Genomic DNA, 27,298 nt, shown 5'->3' on the forward strand with positions numbered 1-27,298 from the left:
ATGACTGTAGCAGATGGATTTTAATGTAAGTGTAAGATTATATATTGACCATCAGGATATTTTTTACAAGGCACAAATTTAAATTTAGTGCCTGTCCAATGCGATTTGGCAATTCAGGTGCAAACCCTTTAAAATGCCCATACAAACCTACAAATTGGGAGGAGAAGTAGGCTACTAATGCCTTCTGTGTAGTTATTAATACTTTGTAAAATAAATATTTCTGTAGCAATTGTATTCTGTCTGTAAAAGTTTGAATGTATTGGGGCTATGTTTGTTTTCTGTTGGACACTTGCTGGTTTTTGTTTGCTGTGTTGCAGACTATGCATAATTTTGAATACTTAAAACTCCTTGGAAAAGGCACATTTGGAAAGGTAATTCTAGTAAAAGAGAAAGCTTCTGGAAAATATTATGCCATGAAGATTCTTAAGAAAGAAGTCATTGTAGCAAAGGTAACTCTTAAAAACATGCATTGCCACCACTGCTGGGAAATAGCTTAATTCATGAAGCTTCATTGACTATTTTTCACTAAATTCTTTAATCTTCTAAAAAAACCTATTTATTTACCATCTGTTATTTGAATTGAAATGCAGCTGTATTATTGCTACCTTGGTTTTTCTCAATCTGTAACTCTTTTATATTTTATACAGGATGAAGTAGCGCACACTGTGACAGAAAACAGAGTGTTACAAAATTCTAGGCATCCATTCTTAACTGTAAGTACTTATTCAACGACTTAAGGAAATGTTAGTAAACTACTCTGTTACAATATCTCAAAATGCATGCACACAATACATCCAATTTAACTTTGCAAATTGTACAGTTTAATTGTTTTTTTTGTTTGAACACACTCTCTCAGCTCTCTCATATTAAGAGCAGTCAAAGCAAACTATTCAAATGAGTTTTTGAAAACACATAATTATTGTGCTTTCTGAAATGCACTTTATGATTTTTAATTCAATTTGATCTTTTCAGTCATGAACATTTGGTGAAAGTGAAAGCAATTTTCTTTACATTGCGGTAAAACCTAGTTGTACATTACTTTGGAAGAAGTTTGGAGTTTCAGAAATTTGATTCCACCAGATAGAAAAGGCCTGAACTATGAGCTGGATGGGAAGTAGAACAGCTCAAGGGTCTTACTACCTCACCTGAAGGAGGAGAAAGAAATGAACCCCTTTTATCTGGCCACAAGAGCTCATTGTGACCACATAGAGTCATAAAGATGACAGCACGGAAACAGACCTTTCGGTCCAACCTGTCCATGCCGACCAGATATCCTAATCCAATCTAGTCCATCCTGCCAGCACCCAGCCCATATCCTTCCAAACCCTTCCTATTCATATACCCATCCAAATTACTTTTTAAATGTTGTAATTGTTCCAGCCTCCACCACTTCCTCTGGCAGCTCATTCCACATACGCACCATCCTCTGTGTGAAAAAGTTGCCACTTATGTCTCTTTTATACCTTTCCCCTCTCACCCTAAACCTATGCCCTCTAGTTCTGGACTCTCCTACCCCAGGGAAAAGACTTTGTCTATTTATCCTATCCATGCCCCTCATAATTTTATAAACCTCGATTAGGTCACCTCTAAGCCTCCGACGCTCCAGGGAAAACAGCCCCAGTCTGTTCAGCCTCTCCACCTAGCTCAAATCGTCAAATCCTGGAAACATCCTTTGTAAATTTTTCTGAACCCTTTCAAGTTTTACAACATCCTTCCGATAGGAGGGAGACCAGAATTGCATGCAATATTCCAACAGTGGCCTAACCAATGTCCTATACAGCCACAGCATGACCTGCCGACTCCTGTACTCAATACTCTGACCAATAAAGGAAAGCATACCAAATGCCTTCTTCACTATCCTATCTACCCGGGACACTACCTTTAAGGAGTTATGAAATTGCACTCCAAGATCTCTGTTCAGCAACACTCCCTAGGACCTTACCATTAAGTGTATCAATCCTGCTAAGATTTACTTTCCCAAAATGCAGCACCTCACATTTATCTGAATTAAACTCCATCTGCCACTCCCCAGCCCATTGGCTCATCTGATCAAGATCCTGTTGTAATCTGAGGTAACCTTCTTCGCTGTCCACTGCACCTCCAATTTTGGTGTCATCTGCAAACTTACTAACTATACCTCCTGTGCACACATCCAAATCACATATAAATGATGAAAGGTAGTGGACCCAGCACCGATCCATATGGCACTCCATTGGTTGCAGGCCACCAATCTGAAAAACACCCCTCCACCACCACCCTTTGTCTTCTACTTTTGAGCCAGTTCTATATCCAAATGGCTAGTTCTCCCTGTCTTCCATGAGATCTAACCTTGCTAATCAGTCTCATGGGGAACCTTGTCGAATGCCTTACTGAAGTCCATTTAGATCACATTTACCACTCTGCCCTCATCGATCCTCTTTGTTACTTCAAAAAAGTTAAGTTTGTGAGACAGGATTTCCCATGCACAAAGCCATCTTGACTATCCATAAATCAGTCCTTGCTTTTCCAAATACATGTACATTCTGCCCCTCAGGATTCCCTCCGACAACTTGCCCATCATCGTCATCAAGCTCACTGGTCTATAGTTCGCTGGCCTGTCCCTACCACCCTTCAAAATATTAGCACCACGTTAGCCAACCTCCATTTTTCCGGCACCTCACCTGTGACTATCGATGATGCAAATATCTCAGCAAGAGGCCCAGCAATCACTTTCCTAGCTTCCCACAGACTTCTAGGGTACACCTGATCAGGGCCTGGGGATTTAACCACTTTTGTGTGTTTCAATACATCTAGCAATTCCTCCTCTGTAATATGGATCTCAGATGTTGAGTATTTAAATATCATTGAAATGACTAAATTGATTATTGAACATTATTTTGTGTTCTGAGTTTTACCCCCACAGCATTACTTTATTAAAGCCAAAATACATCACTGTTAGGACTATGCTGTATTCATGAAATGGAATATATTTAAAAATAAATTCTTCCAATGAATTAAATTAAATTAAAGATCAATTAATAAAATTCCATTCACCTTATTATCATTGATTATGTAAACACTGCATATAATTTAAATGCTTACAAATTACATCTAGTATATTACACAGAGTTAGCAAAGGTAATATTTGTATAATCAAATACTTTATTCCTGAGGTGTGTAGTGTTTTATAATTTGTGAAGTGTACAAGTTAAAGGTTCCTTCCTATCTGATCAATATACAAATAGAATTTTAATCCATTACATTTTCAAAGAAAAAAAATCTTGATTTGTCTCAGTATTTTTTGCTGCATATGAGTTTAACTGAGACTCAAGGCAGAGATGAGACAGTTCTTTGTTTCTAGCAAAACTAGAATCAGAAACAAAATTGCTTGTCACGCATATTCTTCTGATCGCCGAGTAATACCTGACTGATGAAGGGCTCAATTCGACAGTGGCTTTTCATGAGAATTAAAATTTAATTGCAAAGAATGATCGCTGATGATGATTAAATAACCTAGTTACTTAAACAAAAGAAGTTATTTAATTCTATTAAATTATGTTTCTGATTTAAGGTTTTTTTATTTTCAAGGCACTGAAGTATTCTTTTCAGACAAATGATCGTTTGTGTTTTGTTATGGATTATGCAAACGGAGGTGAGGTATGGAGGACATTTATTAATTGAAAAGGACACCCTAAATGTCCGATTTTCTCCAATTTCAATTTCCTTACCTGTTGTTTTTAGGATATTCCTGATTGAATAAAGGTTTATTACATAGTATCATCATTTGGGAATTTGGGTTTTAGAGATGATTGGGTTTTTGTTTCAGTACTGTGAAGGTAACTTGTTTGTTGTTTTAAAAAAGTTAGGAAGTCAATTTTTAACAGTGAACTAAGTTCATCATTTCTAAAAATGTACGGGACTTCAATGAAATGCCTAGTAAGCTATTAGGCAAATTAATGTCTTATTTCAATTTTGTGACTTACTGAAAACAGATGGCCATGGCTATAATTGGACTTCAGTATGAGGAGAAGTGATTCCCATTAGCAGAAATGCCATTTAGGTTTTTATAGTTTCCAATTGGCTCAGAGCTGGAAAGATATGCCAAGGTTGTTCAGAATTAAAAAGATAACCAAGGAATGATCCTTTAGTGTGTCTGAGTTTCTGTAAAGCACATTGGCATGAAAAAGGGACAATTTTTTCTTTTTTTTATCGTTTCAAATTTTCTATATGATTACTTAATTTTTTCCCCTTCTGTATAATAAACTTTTGTTGTTTTGATCCAAGTATTTTGAAAGTCTTGTGTGAATACATTTAGTTACTGACCACCATGGCAACCAAATTGTAAAACAAAAATTTATATTCTATTAAGCCAGCTTTAACTCTGGGATCTGACTTGTCCAGTACTACCATCAGGTGGAATCATAATACTCGGTACAATTTAACCTTTTCTATGATGAGAATCACAGTTATTGCTGATGAGAGTTCTCATTTAGCAATGCTTCTACTTGAAGGATGCAGAAGAACTAAAGTTCTAAATAATATTTTGCCCTTCCTCCTCCATCCAAAGGTCTGAAATCAGATGTAATATCTGTCTCTTTATCTTGGTGGAAATGATTCAGCATTGAACCCCATTGAACTCCCCTGCCCTGTATGGCTCAGATTGCTTATTGGACAAATTTACAGAATAAGTCACTTATAATTGAATCATGAATGACTGTGGTCAGATTTTTTATTTGTAACACCTCGTACATGTTTTTGTTTCAGTTATTCTTTCACCTATCAAGAGAACGTGTTTTTTCTGAAGACCGTGCCCGTTTCTATGGAGCAGAGATTGTTTCTGCTTTAGATTACCTCCATTCTGAAAAAAATGTAGTCTATAGAGATCTTAAGGTAAGAAGGACATAGTGTAGTGCATTGCATTCTTTGACTCTTGTAAATTGTCAGTTAGAAAATGCGCTTGACTGATGTGATGCATATTTCTCTTTGTGGAATTACCATTAAGATTTCCCAAAAGGGGATATTGATTCACTCAAATAAAAAATCACATCTTTAAATAGTTTAGGAATATGTCAGGGCATTCACTTTTAGAGTGAAAATTAATTTAACAGTTTAAGTTGAATAATAATTAGTTACTTTATGCTCAGTTGCTGTTGCTTAATTTTATTTAGTTGGAAAACCTTATGCTGGACAATGATGGTCACATTAAGATAACTGACTTTGGGCTTTGTAAAGAAGGTATCAAGGATGGAGCAACTATGAGAACCTTCTGTGGAACACCAGAATATCTTGCACCAGAGGTTTGCTGTTTCAGTTTATTACTTTTATCCTACAAGAGTATTTGTGCTTTATCAAATAAGGGATAACATGGCTGGAGAACAAAGCATACTTACTACATTTATTTTCTATTGCTAACATCAAGCATTTCCAAGTGAAATGCCATTCAACCTGATGTTCAATGTAAGTACTCTACTGCTGACTCTCAACAGCTTAAGTTAGTCTAGTAGTATTCCAATAAATTAACCTCTCCGTGTTTGAGTGAGTGAGTGTGACTATTTAGTGCTGGCTGATCCATTTGTTATGGATTTGAAATTAATAGAAACAAATCTTATTAAGACTCATTGCAGCATTCTCCATTACCATACGGCACTGTTAGAAGAGCTATCCCTCATGATAAACTAGATCAGACTCTAGCCATTCTGTTAGGTGGACATTATTTGAAGAAAAGCAGTGGAATATTCTCAATGTTTTGGCTAATGCTTATATCTTAACCAGCATTTTAGAAAATGGACTTGATGGTATTGTATTTGATGCAGTTTGTAAGACCTGGTTGTGCTAAATTAAATGCAGTATTTCCTTACAGTGACTAAATTTCAAAAGCACTTAATTGGCTATAAAGTACTTAGGGATGTCTGTTGGCTGAGAGATTTTCTGTAAATGCATATCCTTCCAGTTAGCACAAAACTTACCATTTGAAACTGGTGTTAAGATAAATTTTGAGCAAAGCAAAAATTTTTTCAAATTTAAACTAATTTAATTAGTAAACCCTAAAAGCAGAAATATCAGACTTTACTTTGATAGCAATATTTGTCTATTAACCGTTTTTGGAATGGCACATTGTTAATTTTAACACACTTCCTCATCTTTTAAACTTCCTCATCTTTTAACCATGAGATTTTGTTGCTGGACACTTGGTTCCCTTTGCAAATACCACACTGTGAACCATTTGTTTCTCTTATTTGCATGCAAGTAAGCATTGAAGTATCACTTCAGTAACTTTGGAACCTTAATGCAATTTTTAAAATTTTAGTTGACTTGAATCACTTTCCTGTCATTTGTTTCTGTGTTTGTTTTGAAAATTCTACTGTTTGGAGTAGTTGTTTCAAACAACAGGTCTGATGAGAAGTTTGCTGCACAGTAATAGTTTGTACAAATCAATTCGAAGGGCTTTATAGTACTGTGCTTGGGTGCATTTTGAGAAAAAAAAAGGCTGGCTTGTTGTAGCTTTTAAAAATTAGGATTGTTGGAAGAACATCAAAATATTCTGTAAAATAAAATTACTTAAATATGTTTCAGTAATCATAGGAGCTTTAAACATGTTGTATGTGTATTTGCATGTGATCTGGCAATTTCCGTAAACATATATGACGTGTTGTGAGGTTATAAACTTCATTGATACCATTTTCAGCTGCAGTTCAAACTTAAGTGCATAATGCTGGAAAACCTCACTTACAGATTAAGTGAAAAATGTTTAACCAATAAATTTAGGGTTGATTAAAGTTTATTTTCAATTAAGGAAAAGTGTTTTGCAACATTCCTCCCAGAAGAAAGTTTAAGAAGTCAGTGTCAAACATTGACACTAGTATTGAACATCAAGTTGAATGGCATTTCACTTGGAAAGGCTTGATATTATAGTTTTGAATATTATTATTATAAATGTGACTCAAAAACCACAGCTTAGTTATTTTTCATAACTATGTTTGGATTCTGACCAGAGAATAGATAATAGGAATTTATGAAATCTTAATGTATCAATCGGTTTGTGGGGCATTGACGTCAGTACTGGGGAAACTCGGATCTGCATTGATTGGACGGTCTCTCAATGAAGTCTGATGGGCCCAATGTTCTTATTAACTGCAAAATTAAGGAAGCAGCATAAAGTCAAGAATAAATAGTACAGGCAAAGGATAAAGTTTGTGAACATGCAGTAAGTAAAGGGTAGATTCAAGGCCAAAAGAAAATGTATTAATTTGAGAAATTCTAAATAAATCGTGAAGCTACAAATCAAAGAGAAAAGCCTTGAATTTACCAAGAGAATAAAATGATAAAACTAAGGGCCCTGTATCTGAATGCATATAGAATTTAAATCAGAATAGCTGAGACCAGAGCACAAATAAAAATAAATAGATACAAACAGGATGGCATTGCCGGGACATGACATTTTAGGAAGGCAGGAAGTTTGGAAAAGGTATAAAGGTTGTTCTGTTAGTTAATACCGGATAAACACTATAGCGAGAAATGATCTAACTTCAGGAAATCCAGATGTAGCAGCAGCTTGGGTAGAAATAGAAAATGATAAAGAAAATAAGTCACTTATGGGAGTGATACTTCAGCCATGAACAGTAACCACATGATAAGGTGAAGCATAAAGGAAGAAATGAGAGCTTATCAGAAAGGTACGGTGATAGTCATAGGAAATTTTAATCTACATATTGACTGACAAAGGTAGTCTAGATGAACAGTTCATAGAATGTTGTTAGGATTATTTCTTAGAACAGCATGCTGTGCAGCTGATGACAAAGATAGGTAGTGAAGTGTACATAAAGAGGCTACAAAAAGATATAAATAGTTTAAGTCAGTGGACAAAAATCTGGCACAATATAATGTGAAATTTTCCAGTATATGAAGAATTTAAATGAAGCATATTATCTATATGGTGAGAGATTGCAGAGCTCTGCAATGGAGAGGAATCTGGGTGCCCTAGTGCATGAATTGGCAAAGGTTAGTTTGCAGTCACAGCAAGTAATTATTAAAGTTCACAGGGTGTGGTCATTTATCATAGACCGATTTGAATACAGAAATAAGGAGCTTATGCTTCACTTGTATGGAACACAATTGAGACCACATTTGGAGTACTGTGCACAGTATTGGACTCCTTATTTAAGCAAGGATCCAAATGCATTAGAAGCAGTTCAAAGAAGGCTTACCAGCCTTGTACTGGAAAGGTTGGGCTGTTTTTATAAGGCAGATTAGACAGACTAGGCTTCTATTCAGAGAAATTCAGAAAAGTAAGTATGCCACGAGTGAAATATGTAAAATCATGAAGGGTCTTAACAGGGTAGGTGTGGTGAGAATATTTCCTCTCATGAGAGAATGTAGAAACATGAGTCACTGTTTAAAAATCAGGGAGTCACATTTATTTATTTCTCTGAGGGTCATGAGTCTTTGGAACACTATATCTGAAAAGGTGGTTGAAAGCAAGCCCTTGGATATCTTCAAGGCAGAGGTAGATATATTCTTGTTAATCAAGAGGGTGGAATATTATGAGGGAGGGGCAGGAGTATAGGTTTAAAGTTACAAATAAGATCAGCTACAATATTACGATTGGTATAGAAAGCTTGAGAATACAAAATGGCCTGATGCTGCCCCTTGTTCCTATGTTTCAACAATGAATCTAAACATTCAAGAGTGTACTCTTGCAAACTCCTTTCTAAGTCCATGTTGCATTGAACAATGGTACTATTGAAAAAAAAGCTGTCATTAATAAAAACTGAAGATGGGCAGAAGAATTCCATTAAGAAGGACCTAGAGATATTGAAAACTACGAAACTTTAAATAAGAGCAATTTGTTAAGTCTGGATGATTGTACTGAAGTACAAATTTAAAATTTCACATTTTCTGGTTGCTAACCTTGAAATTATGCACTTCTATTGAAAAAGTGGATGCTTCTTTTGCTTTAATGTCATCTTTTAACATGGGTACTGGAATGTAAAATAGTTGCTTCTGTTTACACAGTTGTTGTATAGTTGTTTTTAGCTGCATGATGGAATTTGGTTCTGGGAATGGGAGTATCTTGGAAATGTGAGCTTCTGGTTATCAAAGGCTTCAGTGTTTATCACTGCCTTGGTTCCTCTTGTAAATTGTGTTAAACAGCTGTCACGCGTTGTACTTGTGGTGCTACCCATTTTAACAGACTTTGGTTTTTCTCATTGTTTCAACGTAATATTCACAAATGGGGATGTGGTTGGGCATTCTGCAGATGCCATCAGAGTTCCTTTTATTTTTACAGCTGAGTTATTTAACAGCAGCCTGTGATTAATTGAAGTCACTTTTATTGATGGTACCTCCATGAATCAGGAATCTTTTGAGAGGCTCCTTCCACTTGAAAACAATTATTCCAATCTGTTACCTCCCTGCACTGAATAACAGGATATATAGACCTGCAGCAGGTCTTAGGTTCGATCCAGGTTTCTCAGCTGGTGGAAGGCTGGTGCAGTTGATCTCAGTTGCTTTTTATTAGGGAGACAGCCACTGGGGAGCACTATCCAGCAATCCTGGTTAGATTCATCGGTGTCAAATTAGGACTGAATGCCCTGCTCAGTCAAATAACAGATATGAAGAAAAATCATATTGAACTCCAAAATGTCAAATATTTCTTTCCACACACATGCTACCAGATCTGCTGAAATTCTCCAGCACTTTGTTTCTATTTTTACTTTCCAACATGCATAATATTTTCTTTTATTAATAGAATAGTTTTTGCTGCTGGGAACAAAGAGGACAGTTGTCTGAGTTTTGAGTTTTAATATTGATGACAACAGAAAGTGCTAACATGGTGAAAGGAATGACTTGCAACCTAAAGCTAAGCTGGTGGCTCTGCTGGATGTTTTGAGATACACAAGATAACAAAGTGAAGAGCAAGATGGCAAAGTTTGGTTGTGACCGTTTGAATGACTATACTCTTATTTTTTTGAAGTGTTCTTGGCTTGCATAATTTACTGCCTGAGGGATGAGTGAATTACTGCCTTTGAGCTCTCGATGCAATGAATGAGATGTTAGATTAGTGGAACTGCTTAAATGAACCTGCCTTGGATAATTGAATAGAAACAGCAACTAGGACTTCTTATGCAGTAGAACTCATTCAAATGTTAAGATTAGATTAGTAATGTTAAGAGGGAAAACTCTTTTTTAAATAATGTCCATTCCATAAGTTGGGAACAATAATAATGGATGATGTAACAGTGAGATGGGACCAACTGCTCATGACAAGGTTCACTGGACATGGCATCAAATAGCCCCAGTCAAACTCAAGTCACTTCCAATAAGGGAAAACTTTCTACTTGAATTCTGAAGAATCATTATTGGACTTGGAACATTCATTCTGTTTCTCTCTTCACAGATTTTGCCAGATCTGCTGAATTCCTCCTGCACATTTTTAAAATGTTTGACTTGTTGCAGTCGTATCCAACCCAAAGGAAATTGGTTGCGATTCTTGGTATCCAATCACTTTGGTTCAAGAACATGGTTGTTGGAATTCCTCAGGATAGTGACCTAGGCCCAACTATCTTAAGATGCTTTACCAATGGCCTTCTTTCCATCATAAGGTCAGAATGGCTGTTCACTTATATTTACTTGATGTTCTGTGCCATTTGGAAGCTCTCAGATACTGAAGGAGTCCATGTCCATGCACGGCAAGGCTTGGACAACATTCAGATTTTGACTGCGATGTGGCAAGTAACAATTGTCAAGCATTGACCATCTCCAACAAGAGAGAATCTAACCATCGCCCTTAATAAATAATGACATTATCATCTTTGCATCCCCTAATATAACATTCCGAAAATTGCAGGTGACCAGAAAAAGAATCAAACAACCATAATAATAGTGGTTACAAGAATAAGCTACAAGAAACTTCTGTGGATTTAATTCACCTCCTGATTCCCAAAGTCTGTCTCTTATCTGCAAGATACAAGTTAGGAGTGTGATGGGATACTCTCCACTTACCTGGATGCGTGTGGTTTCACTCAGGCTCAATACCATTCCAATGAGCCTGCTTATTTGGCATTCCATTCACCACCACAAGTATCCACTTCCTCTGCTATCGACACATAGTGGCAGTGCGTTTTACCAAGACAACTTTAACAGCACTTTCCAAACATGTGACTTCCATGGGGTGGCACAGTGACTCATTGATTAGCATAGCTGCCTCACAGTGCCAGGGACCCAGGTTCGATTCCAGCCTTGGACGACTGTCTGTATGGAGTTTGCACATTCTCCCCGTGTCTGCGTGGGTTTCCTTTGAGTGCTCTGGTTTCCTCCCACAATTCAAAGATGTGCAGGTCAGACGAATTGGCCCTGCTAAATTGCCCATAGTCTTAGGTGCATTAGTCATGGGTGAATATAAAACAGGGGAATGGTCTGGGGGGGGGTGGGGTTTACTCTTTGGAGTGTCAGTGTGGACTTGTTGGGCCGAAGGGCCTACTTCTATACTGTCGGGAATCTAATCTAATCACCCGGAAGGACAAGGATCGTAGATACATGTGAACACCCATGCCTGCAAATTTTCTTCCAGTCATTCTGGTTTCGAACAATATTATATTCCTTTGCTATCTTTGGCTATAAACTCCCTTCCTAACAACATTGTAGGTATACCCACACTAGACAGACGCCACTGGTTCATGAAAGCAGCTGACCATCACCTTCTGAAGGGCAATAAATTAGAGGTGAGAAACAAACGTTGGCCTTGCCAACCACACACTGATTCCCCGAAGGATGAAAGGATTCTGGCTGTTGGTGTGCGAGAACAGCCGGCTGAGCTCTTGCACTTTCACTATATGTAATCTCTGAATGTGGCTGGGAGGTTTCTTTTCTGACAGCACAGCTAAAATCAAGAGGTCTCCAGGTAAAGAGATAAAGCCTGAATATTTCCTGATATAATCCTGACAATGTTGTTGACTGATTATTATAAGTAAGTGAAGTTTATTAATGGAGAAGCAACAATGGCGACTTGGCATACAAAAGCAAAATACTGCCGATGCTGGAAGTCAGAAATAAAAGCAGAATGATGCTGGAAATACTCAGTTGTTTCTCCACCATAGATGCTGTCTGAGACAGACTTAACATTTCAGATCTATGACCTTACATCAGAATAAACTTGCTATGCTCTGTTGTTTTAAGGAGGCACAAATGATAAAGGAATTGAATGATCAAGTTCAATTTGAACTTGACCAAAGTATGCTTATGAAACTAAGTGCTAGTTTTATTGCATGTGTCTGTTAACTCCCTGCAGCTAGAAAGACTCAGGTGTACTAGTGGACTTTCTCTCTGGAGCCAATTGAAAGGAATTGAAAACAAAGCTGTTGTTTATTTTTAACATGAGAATTTGAGATCCATTGCTGTATTTAGGCAGTTTCTATAGATTACTATCATCACAGAATCTAATTTTAACATCTTTCTTCCAAGCCTTACTTCAGCGTTTTTGGGATTGTGTGCTTTAATCTAGGGAGTATTGATAATGCTGTTAAGTTAGATTTGTCTCCTACCTTCATTTTACAGTGGAGCAATGAAAAGCAATGCTGTTGGCAGAATTAACTCTGACTAATACTTTTGTACATTGGACCACTGCAACACAACTTGATGGCTGTTCCTGCCAGTAAAGGGTTGTTAGTATGAAATGGATCAGGAACTCTGTGTGGGGATTTGAAGTGACAGCTGTGGAACTTGTAATAAAATGCACTGCAAGTCAGTATTGCAAGCACCTGAAGAGGGGGAGGGTAAGATTAATCCTAATTAAGATGCATTTAATTAACCACAACATATTTGGAAAGTTGCGTCTTTTTAATTTTCTGTTTTGTCGATAAGATTATCATGAATATTGGGTGCAGAGTGACACCTTCCAAGCAGTAGAAAAGATTCTGATTACTCTTAAAAGAGTTGATGAGTGTAGCTCCTGGAATTCTGGCTGGCAAGCAGCTGTGTTCCTCCTATACATATATGGGGCAGCTGGACAACCAGCTGTCGTTTGGTTTGAATCATTCAGGCAGGAGCTGCTGTAAATAGACCTGTGTGTAAGTAACATAATACCTGCTCAGATTCCTGTCAGCAGATGAGTTTTAGATTTCTCTACAAACCTTTGTAAGAATCAAAAATGAGCAGTTATACCAGCTAAAAATTCTATTAAGGAGGTCACTGAAATCATCCTATGAATGTATTGAGGTAATTTCAGAAGACATTTGATTCTGAACTGAAAAGAAGTGTTTTTTTTCCTTGAAATGTAAGTTTAGATTCACAGTTAACTTATTAAAAAAAACATAACATTTCCAAGCAGCCTGAGGTTGTTTAGACATAATGTTACAAACCCATGACCTTACCACCTAGAACAACTAAAGCAGCATTTCCTAGGTATAGCTACCACTTACAATTTCTGTTCCATGGCTCACACTATCTTGACTTGGAACTCTATTAGTTCCTTCACTGGTGCTGAGTCAAAATCCTGGCACTCATCCTTTCGAGAAGCACAATAGGTGTACCTATATCATTTGGATTTGAAAGGTTCAAAAAGGCATTTCAGCACCATCTTCTCAAGGGCAATTAAGGCTGGGCAATAAATGCCTAGCCAGCAACACTTAAATCCCATGAGTGAATAAGGGAAAAAAAAAGTTCAACTGTCTGAATGAATTCAATAACCCAGCTTCTATTGGATAAACAAATATTAAATCACAAACAATTGACAAGGTACAATTTTCAAGAGCTTCTATTTTGGGATTGTTGGGTGAAAGGGAAAGTTCTTCTCAGTTTTCTGATTTTCTAATAGGTTATAAACTGAGGGGCAATGAACACTTCTCACTGTGCCTGATCAAAGTGTATAGAATCACTAGCTGAAATTTCTGAATGTGTTTAACTGCACGTGTGTTCATTCTGAAGTTACAATCAGTTTTAGAGAATAATTACAGCAAAAGCTGACAGCATGGTCATCATTTCTATCCTAGAATACAGACCATTATAGGTTTAGCCCTTTTATTAATTAATGGTAATAGAAGGTTTCTCAGAATGTACTCTGTAATCAGTGTTTATGGTGAAACCTTTATATTGCATTGTTTCAGTACACTTCAGTTAAGTATACAACTTTTTAGGTAAATAATGGATCATTTCTGTATCAAAATCCTAAGTGCAGTTTTCTTCACTTGCATGGTTTTTATCACCTTCAGACCAGATGACTCTAACATTCCCATCTTTCAGCCTTACCCTTTGATGAATTCCAACTTTTCAAAAATTGTACACTTGTATGTTTTGGATTAAGGCCTGTTTGCCCATCATCACTTCCTGCGCAGACCTATGTTAATTCCCAGTTCTCTCATAACTGGAATTTAAAATACTCCATTTCTCTGACAAGAAAATGGTCTCCCTCACTTTACCTCATCAATGACTTCAGTGGATTCAGCTGCTTTATTGCTACTTACATGAACTTCTTCCCCAAACCTTTCCACTTAAATTTCCTCCTTTAAGACTTCTTAAAATACAATGTTTTGGCTAAGCTTTTGGTCATCCATGTTATTCCTTTATTTGTCAGTGTCTATTTTCTTCAAGTCTCTTTGATAAACCTTATAATATTTTTCGATACTAAAATGTGATTTATGAATGCACATCATACAAACAGAATATTACAATATTTTTAAGGCAAAGTTAAGTGTATTCTACTAACCAAGGAGATGAAAGGTTATTGGGGGCATGCAGGAATGCCGAGCTGACATTAAAATCAGTAGGGCCAAGCTCAGATTGAAATGCCAGAGGATGCAGGCCTACCTGTCTAGCCTTTCCTCATAAGGCAATCCACCCATTCCAGGCATCAGTCTAGTAAACTATTTCTGAACTGTTTTCAAAGCATTAACATCCTTTGATAATTACAGTGACCTGTACAGTACACAGTACTCCAATGCAGTCTCACCAATATTCTGTATAACAGAAGCATAACCTCCTTACTCTTGCATTCAATTCACCTTACAATAAAACATAACATTCTCTTAGCTTTCCTGATTGCTTGCTGTGCTTTATGCTAATCTTCTGGAATTTGTGCACTGGGACACCAAGATCTCTCTGCATCTCAGAATTCTGCAACTTTTCACAATTTGGATAATATGCTTTTTCTTACTCTTTCTGTCAAAATGGATGCTTTCACTCTTTTTTCTACATTATTTTCCATTTGCCAAATCTTTGCTCACTCACTTAACCCATCATTATCCTTTTGTAAGCTCCTTATGTCCTCTTCACAACACACTTTCCTACTTTGGGTCATCAGCAAATTTAGCTTTGGTCTTGTCATCTAAATCATTTATATAAATTGTAAAATTTGAGGGCCCAGTGCTGACCCCTATGGCACACCATATGTGACATTACACCAGCCTGAAAAAGACAAATTTACTCCTACTCCTGTTAACTAGCCAATCTTCTAATCATGTCAGTACATTACCTCCAACACCATGACCTTTTATTTTGTACAGTGATGTTTGATGTGGTACCTTATCAAATATTTTCTAGAAATTGAAATACTGTATATCTATTGGTTATCCTTTATCTACAGTATAAATTCAAACAACTCCAATAAGTTAGTTAATCATGATTGGCATTTGGCTAAACCATGTTGGCTCTGCCTGATTGCCTTGAACTTAACTGAAGTTCCCTGTTACCATGTCATTCATAGAATCCCTATAGTGTGGAAACAGGCCATTGAGTCCACACTGACCCTCCGAAGAGATTCCCACCTTGACCCACCTACCAAATACCTGAAACTGTGTATTTCTCATGACCAGTCCACCAAGCTTGCACATTCCGAGACACTATGGGCAGTTTAGTGTGGCAAATCTACCTAACCTGCCCATCTTTGGACTGTGGGAGAAAACCCATGCAGACATAGGGAGAATGTGCACATTCCATGTAGACAGTTGCCTGAGGTTGGAAATGAACCCAGGTCCCTGCCACTGTGAGACAGCAGCACTAACCACTGAGCCACATATGTCAGGAAGAAACTTCTAATAATTTCCCTTTAACCAATATTAAACTGACTTTGGTTTCTACGTCCCTCCCATTTTGAATAAAGGAGTGACATAAGTCATGCCTGGACAGCATGGTGGCTCAGTGGTTAGCACAGCTACCTCACAGTGCCAGGGACTCAGGTTCGATTCCTGCCTTGGGCGACTGTCTGTGTGGGGTTTGCACCTGCTTCACATGTCGCTTTTGTTTCCTCTGGATGCTCTGTTTCCTCCCACAATCCAAAGATGTGCAGGTTAGGTGAATTGGCCATGCTAAATTGCTCGTAGTATTTAAGGATGTGTTGTTTAGGTGCATTAGTCAGAGCTAAATATAGGGGAATGGGTCTGGGTGGGATACTCTTCAGAGGGTCAGTGTGGACTTGTTGGGCCGAAGGGCCTGTTTCCACACTGTAGGGATTCTATATCATTTTTTAATCTAGAGGAATCTTTCATGAATCTAATGTGTTTTGGAAAATTAAAATCATTGCACTAACTATTTTTAAGACCATAGGGTGAAATCCATCAGTCCTAGCCAGCAAGTTGCCAACATGCAATTTTAAAAAATTACTCAGTACTACTTCCTTATTTATAGTAATTTTCTTGAATTCCTCTCACCCTTCAATTCATGATTTAAATATTTCTGGGATGCTACTTGTATCTTCCTTCATGAAGACTGAAGAAAAATATCTGTCAGTTCATCTGCCATCTCCCTGTCCTCCATTGCTAACTCACTGGACTCATTTTCTGTCGGATCACCAATTACATTGTTAACTTTTGTGGCTGTTTTTATATGTTTGGCTAAATTTCTCCCTCTTATTAATCTTTAAGAAACAATTTGCAGTTTTAAAAAATATTCTGTCCAATTTTCTGACCTGTTACCTGTCTTTGCTGAATTACACATCTTTGAATTTTTTAGTTAACCATGGATGGTGGGTACGTCCCTTAATTTTTCTTATTGTCGGAATGTATTTATTCCGCACTTTCTGGTATATTCCTTCAAATGTTTGCCATTCTACCTCTATTGGCCTATCCTTTATCTGAAATCACCAGTTCACTTTTCTCTAGCTATGTTTTCATGCATGGGTAAATCACCACTGGTTACCTTTTAATTTGGCTGTTTATGAAAATGTCTCACGGATAATCAAGAACTGAAACTTCATTGCACGTAGCAACCAAAATAAGACCCCTCAAGTAAGTACGTTAAGCCTCACAACTCAACTTGGCTGTGACCTGATTAATGCTGGAAACTTGCTACGATTCCAACTAACAGTGTCTGCTGCTGATGTCCAGGGTTTGATCCACGTGCATCGTTTTTCTTCAAAGTTCTGATCCTGAGGAATTCTGGTGTTAGAACATAGAGCAAAGAAAATTACAGCACAGGAACAGGCCCTTCAGCCCTCCAAGCCTGCGCTGATCCAGGTTCTTATATCTAAACCTGCTGCTTATTTTCTAAGGATCTGTATCCGTTTGCTTCCTGCCCATTCATGTATCTGTCTAGATACATCTTAAGTGATGCTATCATTCCCGCCTCAACCATCTCCATTAGCAATGTGTTCCAGGCCCCCACCACCTTCTGCTTAAAGAACTTTCCATGTGTATCTCCCTTAAACTTTGAACTCGTGACCCGTAGTAATTTTGTTCCGCACGCTGAGAAAAAACTTCTTGCTGTCCACCCTGTCTATACCTCTTATGATTTTGTAGACCTCAATCAGGTCCCCCCTCAACCTCTGTTTTTCTAATGAAAATAATCCTAACCTGTTCAGCCTCTCTTCATAGCTAGCACCCTCCATACCAGGCAACATCCTGGTGAACCTCCTCTGCACCCTCTCCAGAGCATCCATGTCCTTTTTGGTAATGTGTCGACCAGAACTGTATGCAATATTCCAAATGCAGCGAAACCAAAGTCCTATACAACTGTAACATGACCTGCTAACTCTTGGACTCAATACCCCGTCCAATGAAGGAAAGAATTGGACCACTTTACTGAGCTGCGTTGCGACCTTCAGGGAATGATGGACCTAAACACCCAGATCTCACTGTATGTCAAATTTCCTGAGGACTTTTCCATTTACGGTATAGTTCACTCTTAAATTCAACTTCCAGATTGACTTCCATCTGCCATTTCTCTGCCCATCTCTCCAATCTATGTATATTCTGTTGTATTCTCTGATAGTCCCCTTCACTATGAAAGAATCTGCAATACTGCAAGTCTGCAACTTGCCTTCTTATTAGAGGTAGCTTCCTCGTTCCTTGTTACATTTGGCATTGACTATCTATTTGAAGATGCAGCTTTCCTGTGATTAACTCCTCAAATTATTCTACAGGGCAATAATTTGTCCTTGTGGCAATAAAGAAACCAGTTATCAAGCCAATCTCAAATTAGTTTTGTCCATGTAGCTTCAACTCCCTCTTTATTTTTTCTCAGACATGGCTAATTATTTTCAATTTCTATAGGAATATGTTCATATTCCTTAACAGTTTATACCAGACAGAGCTAATGGTGCTTCTTTCAATTTATGAACAGTTATTAAAGTTCTGAAGTTTACACTATCACACACCCTTCAATTGCCCTTGTTTAAATCCAAAATCTTGGGCTCACCCTTCTTTTCCTTAAACTAAATATAAAATTCAATCATATTATGCTTGCTGCATTGAGTATAGTTCAGTAATTTTTCCGATCTCATTGGTAAAACCAAGTCTGCTATAGCCTGCTTCTTTGGTTGAGTGCTGGTCTAAAAAATTGTCCTGAAAGCATACAATGGATTCCTCATCTAAACTGTTTGTTCCCATATGATTTTTCTAGTCTGTCTGTCAGTTAAAATCTCCCATGACAATTGCTGTTTCCATTTGACAAGCATCCATTATTTCTTCCTTGATATCTTGGCCTACCATGTTAAGGAGCTGTACACAATTCCCACAAATGGCCTTTTGCTTTTATTATTCCTCATCTACTCAGACAGCTTCTGAATCCTGGTTTCCTAAAATTTACATCATCGCTCTCTATTGTGCTAATGTCACATTTATTTGACAAAGCCACTTCTTCACCTTTTTTGAGCTAACTTGTATCTCCTAAATATAACATACAGGTCGTTCTGCTATAATGCACATTTCATTACTGTGTATTAGCTATAATGCGATTAACAAATTGTGCTTTAGAAACAATTTCCCCAAACTTTTAAAACGTGAGTTGGCTATAATGTGACTAGATTGCCAATACTTTAAACGATGTTTCTAAAGTGTGACTTTTCTATAACATGGGGTTGCACAAGATCACAACCACTGTATTATCGAAGAACTGACTGTATCCACCAATATTTAGGTCCCAAACTAGGTCAACTTTCAGCCACAACTCCATAATAGCCACTAGATTGTACATATTTATCTCAGTTTGGATTACTAGTTCATCTGTTTTGCAGCTGTTGACTGAAAGGCCAGTTTGCATGGAGAGTGATGCACAGGTTCAATTCTCATACAGAGTGCAGTTCACGTGAAGGCCCTGACTTCTCAACCTCACCCTTTACCTTAGGCTTGGTGTCACTTAGGTTAAACCACCATCAGTCATCTCTCTCTAATGAGGCAGTAGCCAATGGTCTGCTAGGTCAATGGCAAATTAACCTTTACTTGGTTTTGAATGCTACGTGCCTTAACTATTTTCCTTTATTACTTTTGTAACCTATAATCTAATCTGAAGATTTGCTCTTAGAATTCTCAGTCCCTTGCTGCCAGTGTCCGTTTATCATTTTCTACATTAATTCCTTCCTCTGTTGCCTTTTCCCTGTTTTTTATTTCACCACTCCCTTGGGGAAGTTTTCGCTACTGCTGTATTGGAGGTTTTAAACTAATGTGGCAGGGGACTGGGAACCAGAAGAGAAAACAAGTAGGCAGCGAGGTGGAGACTGGAGACTGTAAGAATCATGAAGATAGTATTAATAAAGGGAAGAGTAGGCAGAGAGCAGATGAGCTCAAAAGAACTGGTGGCCTGAAATGCATCTACTTTAATGCAAGGAGGATTAATGTGTAAGGCAGAAGAACTTAGGGCTTGGATTGGTGCCTGGGAGTATGACGTTATTGCCATCACAGAGACTTGATTTGTTTTCATTAGAAAAAAGAAGATTGAGGGGGCATCTGACTGAGATTTACAAAATCATGAAGGGTATAGCCAGGGTGGATAGAGACAAGCTTTTTCCCAGGGTGAGGGATTCAATAATGAGAGGTCATGCTTTCAAAGTGAGAGGTGGAATGTTTAAGGGGGAATACATGTGGCAATTACTTCACACAGAGGGTGGTGGGCATTTGGAACACATTGCCAGCAGAGGTGGTAGAGGCAGGCATGGTAGATTCATTTTTTGATTAGATTAGACTTTCAGTGTGGAAACAGGCCCTTCGGCCCAACAAGTCCACACCGACCCGCCGAAGCGCAACCCACCCATACCCCTACATTTACCCCTTACCTAACACTACAGGCAATTTAGCTTGGCCAATTCACCTGACCCGCACATCTTTGTGACTGTGGGAGGAAACCGGAGCACCCGGAGGAAACCCATGCAGACACGGGGAGAACGTGCAAACTCCACACAGTCAGTCACCTGAGTCGGGAATTGAACCCGGGTCTACAGGCGCTGTGAGGCAGCAGTGCTAACCACTGTGCCACCGTGCCGCCCCATTTAAGATGTGTCTGGACAGATGCATGAGTAGGCAGGGAGCAAAGGGATGCAGATGCTTCGGAATCGGGCAGCATGTTTAGACAGTAAATTTGGATCAGCTCAGGCTTGGAAGGTCGAAGGGCCTGCTTCTGGGCTATAAATGTTCTTTGTTCTTTGTTCACAACTTCTTAAACTTGGGCCCTTGCTCCACTGTTTAGTCTAAAACCCACTCTATGTTCCTAGTTCTGCAGTTGGCAGTAACACCTGTCCCAGTATGATTCAGACTGTTCTACCAGTATAGATCCCACTTTCTCCAATATTGCTGCCATGCCCATGAATGGGAACCCATTTCTCACACACCAACCTTCCAGCTAGATATTTATCTCTCTAACATTGTTGACCTGATGCCAATTTGCATGTAGTTCAAGTAATGGTTCACAGGTTAGTTTTGAGATTTTGCTTAATTTGATGTCAAGCTCCTTACAATGACTATGCAGAGCCTCTTTCTAGCTGTACCTATGTCATTGATGCCCTCGTGGATCACAACAACTGGATCCTCCCCCTCCACTGTAAATTCTTCTCCAACCCAGAGCACATGTCCTAAACCTAGCCCTAACCCTAATCCCAACCCCACTTGAATGGCTTCCTGTACCATGGTGCTGTGGTCATCTAGCACATCCATCCCATAGCCCCTGTCCTCATACAATCAAGCTGAGAGACTTGCACAGGACATTGGACATTTGCACAGGCTCATACTCCTATCTTCTGGGTCCCCTGACCTGTCTCACTTCCTCCTCCCCTGGTCACTGAAGCTACCAGCACACCCTATCCTAAAATGTGTAACTGCCTCCTGATACAGCTTTCCCTCTCTCTGATGCTTTGCGGTGTCTGTGATTCCATCTCGAGCTCATGTACTCTGAGGCAAAGCTACTCAAATTTCAAACATTTGTCACATAAAGTTTATCTTGGAGCACAATGGTATTCTTGACATCCCACATACTGCAGCTTTGAGATCCTACCTGTACTGTTATTCTTAATGAATTTGCATTACGTATATACTTATACCATTCATTACTTTATGTTGTGTTTTATGTATTCTATTAACTTTACCACCAGAATGTATACTACATTAAAACATGAGAATAGAACATAGTTAAAACCAATAAACAAACACTTATTTCTGATGAAGTAGATGGCTGTGTCAGATCTGGATCTTCTGTTTGGGTTTGAGCCTCTTGCCTTCCAATCCTTTCTTTCCAATGCCAGCCAATAAACTTGTAGACTTTCTGTGATGCTTCATGATCTTGAACATCTCTGTCAAGTCCTGAAAGTCTTTTTCATGTCTGGTGACATAGTTCTAAATTCTTAAATCACTCTTCATATTGGGATCCTTCTCCAATGATAATATGCAAGTGACTCCAAATTGCACATTTTAACTGTTTTTGATAATCTGTCTATGACGCGGTGCCGATAGTTTTCTCCAACATTATTTCTCAGCCCAAGCACAATCTGCGTCTTTGATTGGGTTATCTGTTCTCACTAGATAACAGATCCTATGGACATTATGTCTCAACCCTCAGTTTGTTCCTACATCTATGTATGTTATTGCTTTTCATTCTACCGTTGTCTCCACACACACTTGGTCATCTCTTATAATTTCCTTTCCATTTTCTTCCCAAACTTAGTGCGTATAAAGTAAATAGGAGAATATTAAATGAACAATCAGGTTATTTTAGGGATGATAAAAGGTTCATTAATTTTTTTATCAGGTAGTTTTTTTTTTGGAAATGTTTGTTGATAAGCCATGGTACAAAGGTTTCCCCGTCATTGTACAATGAATGCAGATTGTTTATCTAGTTACCAAAATAAGTGCACTTGTAGCGAATAGAGTACCTAACTGTTCACTGGTTGGCACTTCCTTCCTGGCCATGATGTGATTCAAAGTGAGCAATTCTTATAAAAACTTAAAATAATATCTGAATTGTTCACACTTATAGCAGTGCTTGATTATTCAGATGATCTTACAACTAATCATATTTATTGCTATAATGTATACCACATGTTCATTTTCTTGTGTTTCAGGTTTTAGAGGATAATGACTATGGGCGCGCTGTAGACTGGTGGGGTCTTGGAGTTGTGATGTATGAAATGATGTGTGGCCGCCTTCCCTTCTACAATCAGGATCATGAAAAGCTGTTTGAACTCATTCTAATGGAAGAGATTAAATTTCCACGTACTTTGTCACCTGAAGCCAAATCTCTTCTTTCTGGGTTGTTAAAGAAAGATCCCAAACAAAGGTGTGTGTTGGCTTTCTCTGGGTTGTAGAAGGGATATAATTACAAATAATTGCACCAGCAATGTTTGCAAGTCTGAGCAGTGCTTCAATACTGTTAGAGGATGCAAGCTGATACTATCAAAATTTAAATTTTGGTTCAGAAATTTGTACATGTTTTTAGCACATGCTTTTGAAATTTCATCACTACATTTATCCAGATATTCTTTACCAGATTAGAATATCCTCTGCCATTTTAATGTATGTTACCTGTAGAACTAGGTTTTACTGAAGAGAGAAAGGCCATTTGGACTGAAGTCTCATTTACCTGCTGAGGTGGATGTAAATGGTTCTATTGCAATATCTTGAAGTGCATTAATTCTGGCCAGCATTTACACTGGCAACAATTTTATCCTTAGGTGTTACTAGTGAAACAGATAATCTGACCAGTTATGTTGTTGCTGTTTGGTGTCTACAAATTGAACTTACAAGTTGCTACACTTAGAAGAATTTTGGGCATCCTAATGATCATAGACATGTTAAACAAATTGCAATGTTTTTCTACTCGCACCTAAGATCTGGAAGCAGTTCCTTGATTTGGGTTTGAAAGTCTTTAGCAATGAATTAACTTTAGCTAAATATTTGATAGAGTGTAAAACTATGACGTTTCAAATTATTTATCATTCACTTACTTTGTAAAGAATTCCACATCAGGCATAACATGAAGATATACAAAATAAATAACTACAAATGTTGCTAATTATGTGTACTAGTTTTGATCAGTTCACTGTATTCCATTCATTTTTATACTTTCCTGAAAAAAACTTCCAATAAAATATTTTTTGTGTACTTGCGCATTAAGTGATTAATAAGGCAGAAATATTTCAAGTTACTACGTTTTCTTTTACAAAACCCATCTATTTTAGTTTTTGTTTTGTTCATAGTTCTTCCATGGTGCACACCATTACCTGACCAGGCTGCTGACTTTGAATCACCTTCAGTAGTAACTTGCTACTGAACATTCCCTGGTACTGTTATAATTCTGCGCAGTGGAGTGATTTACTCAGTGATGATGAGTGGGACTAGTTTTGTAAACTATTGAATGGCTGTATTTGCTTTTCTGGAGATAAACTGAAATTGCTGCAGAATATTTGTCATTGCCTCTGTCCATTTGGCTTGGTTTATGGTACTTATTGAGAAATTGAGCTGCGCATCAGGATTTGAATACTCAATTTCAGCTAACATCCTGATGGAGCATAGATGGCTACTGTGCTTTAAGAAATGTTACGCTTGAGACACAAGTTAATAAACCGAGGTCCAACATATATAGATAGATTTTCAATAATTGATTTTAAATACGAGCAAAGGCACCCAGTGTTGTGGCTGATATTATTTTTCCCTGTTAATTGATCCAAAACAAAGCAGAAGAACCAGTCACTCACCTCTGTTATCTCAGGATAATACTGCTCATATGTTTGCTTGTAGTCATTAAACTTCAATTGACATAATTAATTGTATGAAGTGATGTGAGATGTATGATGTAATTATGATTTCGTAATATGTTGGAAATTGGCATTGTTGAATCTGTGAGACTTTAACATGGTGATATAATAACTCAAATTCATTTTAGACTAAATACTTATGTGCATTTTTGAATATTATTTGCCTTAGACCAATTTTATTTCCTTTTGCATCCGAGATGTACATTGAGACATTTTTTTTTGTTTTAAGACCATTATGTAAATGCAAAATGTTGCATTTCTCACTAGGTTGGGTGGTGGCTATGATGACGCAAAGGAAGTAATGCAAGACAAATTCTTTGCTGGAATCAAGTGGCAAGATGTCTATCAGAAAAAGGTGATGAAATATATTTAAGTTGATCTAGTTTGTACTACAGGTGCAGAACTTACTGAATAAAATTGGTCTGAGTGTATTCATTTACGGAGAGGCTTAGCTTGCACTGAATAAGTCTTTCTTTCAACACTGCATTTAAAATTGTACTACGCAGGAACTGCAGATGTAAATCCTGCATCCTATCAATGACCACACTGCACTATTTTGTTTAATCCTACTGGTTTTTTTTTTCTCTGTTATCCAGTCGTTCTTTATACCTCTTCTAGTTGTTGGCTACTTTGTTCTCACTGCACCATCATTTCATCCATTCTGGGGAAAGGAGTTTGGAAGGTGAGAATGTGCGGTAAATCCAATTTGGGAAGTTGGCTACAGTACCAATCAACCACCCTGTTACAGTAGGGGTATTCTTCATAGGGTAGGGCTTAGCTACATTGTTGATATTTACATATGGCGGTGCTGTACCTGAACAAGGAATGTTGATAATAGTTTCTTGAAAATGAAGGTGTTCCACTTCCCAAAACCAACATCACTAATATTGGTAAATGTGAAAAAACAGGAAATCAATGATGTATTTAATACATCCACTTTGTGTTTCTGTGACACTGCTGCACATACAATTGATAACTTTTTATTCCAGTATGATCTTCAATTTGAGTTTTTTTTTATTGTGAGCCCCAATGAAATAATAACATTTTGTATATTCAATAGCTAATTCCACCATTTAAGCCTCAAGTGACATCTGAGATGGACACAAGATATTTTGATGAAGAATTTACAGCACAAACAATAACAATCACTCCACCTGATCGAGGTACTCATTACTTTTCTAACGATAGCTGATTACATTGTTCCAAAAAAAGTTTAGTCAAATTTTTGAAAACATAGCACTTGTCTGCTATACTGATGAGGCTCTTGTGTTGAACAGATGGCAGCATGGAATCCATAGATAATGAGAGAAGACCACACTTTCCCCAGTTTTCTTACTCAGCCAGTGGAAGGGACTGAACTCAACTGCCTTAAAAAAATGAATAAAGGAAATTGGATCAAATTTATAATAAGGAATGAGCATGAGAGGTTATCAGTATCATCTGGTTGGTTTTTGGTGATTTGGACAACAATGTTTGCTGTTTCAACAAAATCTTCATTTGTGATATATTGGAATGTGAGCTGTTATTTAAACTGAAATATTGTTTCCTGTACACAACTAATTTTAAATGAGCAATCATGGGAACATGCATTTGGAATACATGGGTGCCATTTTGATTGACAGGACAGTGGAAACTGATATTTTGAATGGAACACACCCTTTATTATCGCTACATATTTCTGGTCATTGGGTGCATCCAATTGATCAGAAAGAATTAAAATTCTGTTTCCGTAAAATTCTCATTATGCTTGGTTCCTTGCAAATTATTTTCATACCTATAAACATATGGAATGATCTATCCAATCTATTGACAAGTGTAAGATCTGACTAAGATAGTAGTGCAAGAAGCAAATCTGTTAAGTCAGAAATAGCTCATTAAGCACTACTGGCCCAATATACATGACTGTAAAGGTGAACTGTACTCTGGAATCCAACCAGAGCTTCAGCTACAATTTGTTTACCTATCTACAATGTGTAAACATCAAATTGCCTCAGTGAGGCACAATAATATCTTCAGCGTGGGAACTTTGCTGCAGTGTGTGAGGAGAAATTGAAATCTAGAATAATTGTTTGCATTTCAGTGTTCAGCTTCTTACTAACTGAAATACATTCCACATATTATCTTGTTTATATGTAATAAACATGCCATTTCTTTGATGCTTTCTAGGCATCTTTGGATTTTGCTTTCACAGTTTGGTAACACTATTTATCATTTTTTTAAAAATTTAAATCAATTATGTCAATACACCAAACTTAATGCTTGATCACGAATGTTGAGGAATGTTTGTTTCCCCGTTTGTGGTTAGTTTCTGGATGTTATTGTTCTAAATGGAGCAGAAAAATATCTATCATACTGTATTCAAATTGTAATGAATCAGTTCAGTCATCAGTTACATTCCCTTGAGATTGCTCACATCATTCTCGCTCATCTACATGGAAATTGCAGGATTGAACTGGTAGTCAATGCACTATTTGTGAGTAAATGCTCTACAAACACTGTCGTTCCTGCTTTTCACTTGGCATTTGGTGGATCAAAGATAACTAATTAGGTATTGGTAAACAAAACCAGTTACTGCTATTTTGTACACTTGTAGCATTTTTACATATATAATGTAACAATTTCCTTTGAACATGAATAAATAAAAGAGATATAACACCTGAAACCTATAATCATTGTATGTTATACATTGACCATGCATTTTATTTTAGGTATGGGCCAAGAAAATTACTGTTTAATCTTCTCATTCTTGGAATGGCAGGCTTTTACGAGAAGGGGTTACACAATGATCAGCACTAGGGCCCACTTGTTCAGTCTATATAAACTATTTGAATGTTGGGGACTATTTATAATGCTTCCAAATGTTTTGTGTCATCAGAACAA

General features: G+C 37.5%; 1 protein-coding gene across 2 annotated transcripts in view; it reads left to right on the forward strand.

The window, feature by feature from the left end:
- The window catches only part of LOC132818315 (RAC-alpha serine/threonine-protein kinase), a 152,141-nt gene extending 125,099 nt beyond the window's left edge, over positions 1 to 27,042 (forward strand). Inside the window, exons 7-15 of one of the 2 annotated variants that reach the window (XM_060829202.1) lie at positions 318 to 449; positions 648 to 713; positions 3,568 to 3,636; positions 4,744 to 4,869; positions 5,148 to 5,276; positions 22,727 to 22,941; positions 24,686 to 24,773; positions 25,479 to 25,581; positions 25,696 to 27,042. In XM_060829202.1, the coding sequence (XP_060685185.1) occupies positions 318 to 449; positions 648 to 713; positions 3,568 to 3,636; positions 4,744 to 4,869; positions 5,148 to 5,276; positions 22,727 to 22,941; positions 24,686 to 24,773; positions 25,479 to 25,581; positions 25,696 to 25,775 (1,008 nt within the window). In that variant the 3' untranslated portion in view covers positions 25,776 to 27,042. The remainder of the gene's footprint in view (positions 1 to 317; positions 450 to 647; positions 714 to 3,567; positions 3,637 to 4,743; positions 4,870 to 5,147; positions 5,277 to 22,726; positions 22,942 to 24,685; positions 24,774 to 25,478; positions 25,582 to 25,695) is intronic. The other variant, XM_060829203.1, reaches the window with a different exon arrangement.
- The last annotated feature ends 256 nt before the right edge of the window (positions 27,043 to 27,298 follow it).

The sequence above is a fragment of the Hemiscyllium ocellatum genome, chromosome 8 (genome assembly GCF_020745735.1).
Source record: "Hemiscyllium ocellatum isolate sHemOce1 chromosome 8, sHemOce1.pat.X.cur, whole genome shotgun sequence".
In the NCBI taxonomy this organism is placed as follows: domain Eukaryota; kingdom Metazoa; phylum Chordata; class Chondrichthyes; order Orectolobiformes; family Hemiscylliidae; genus Hemiscyllium; species Hemiscyllium ocellatum.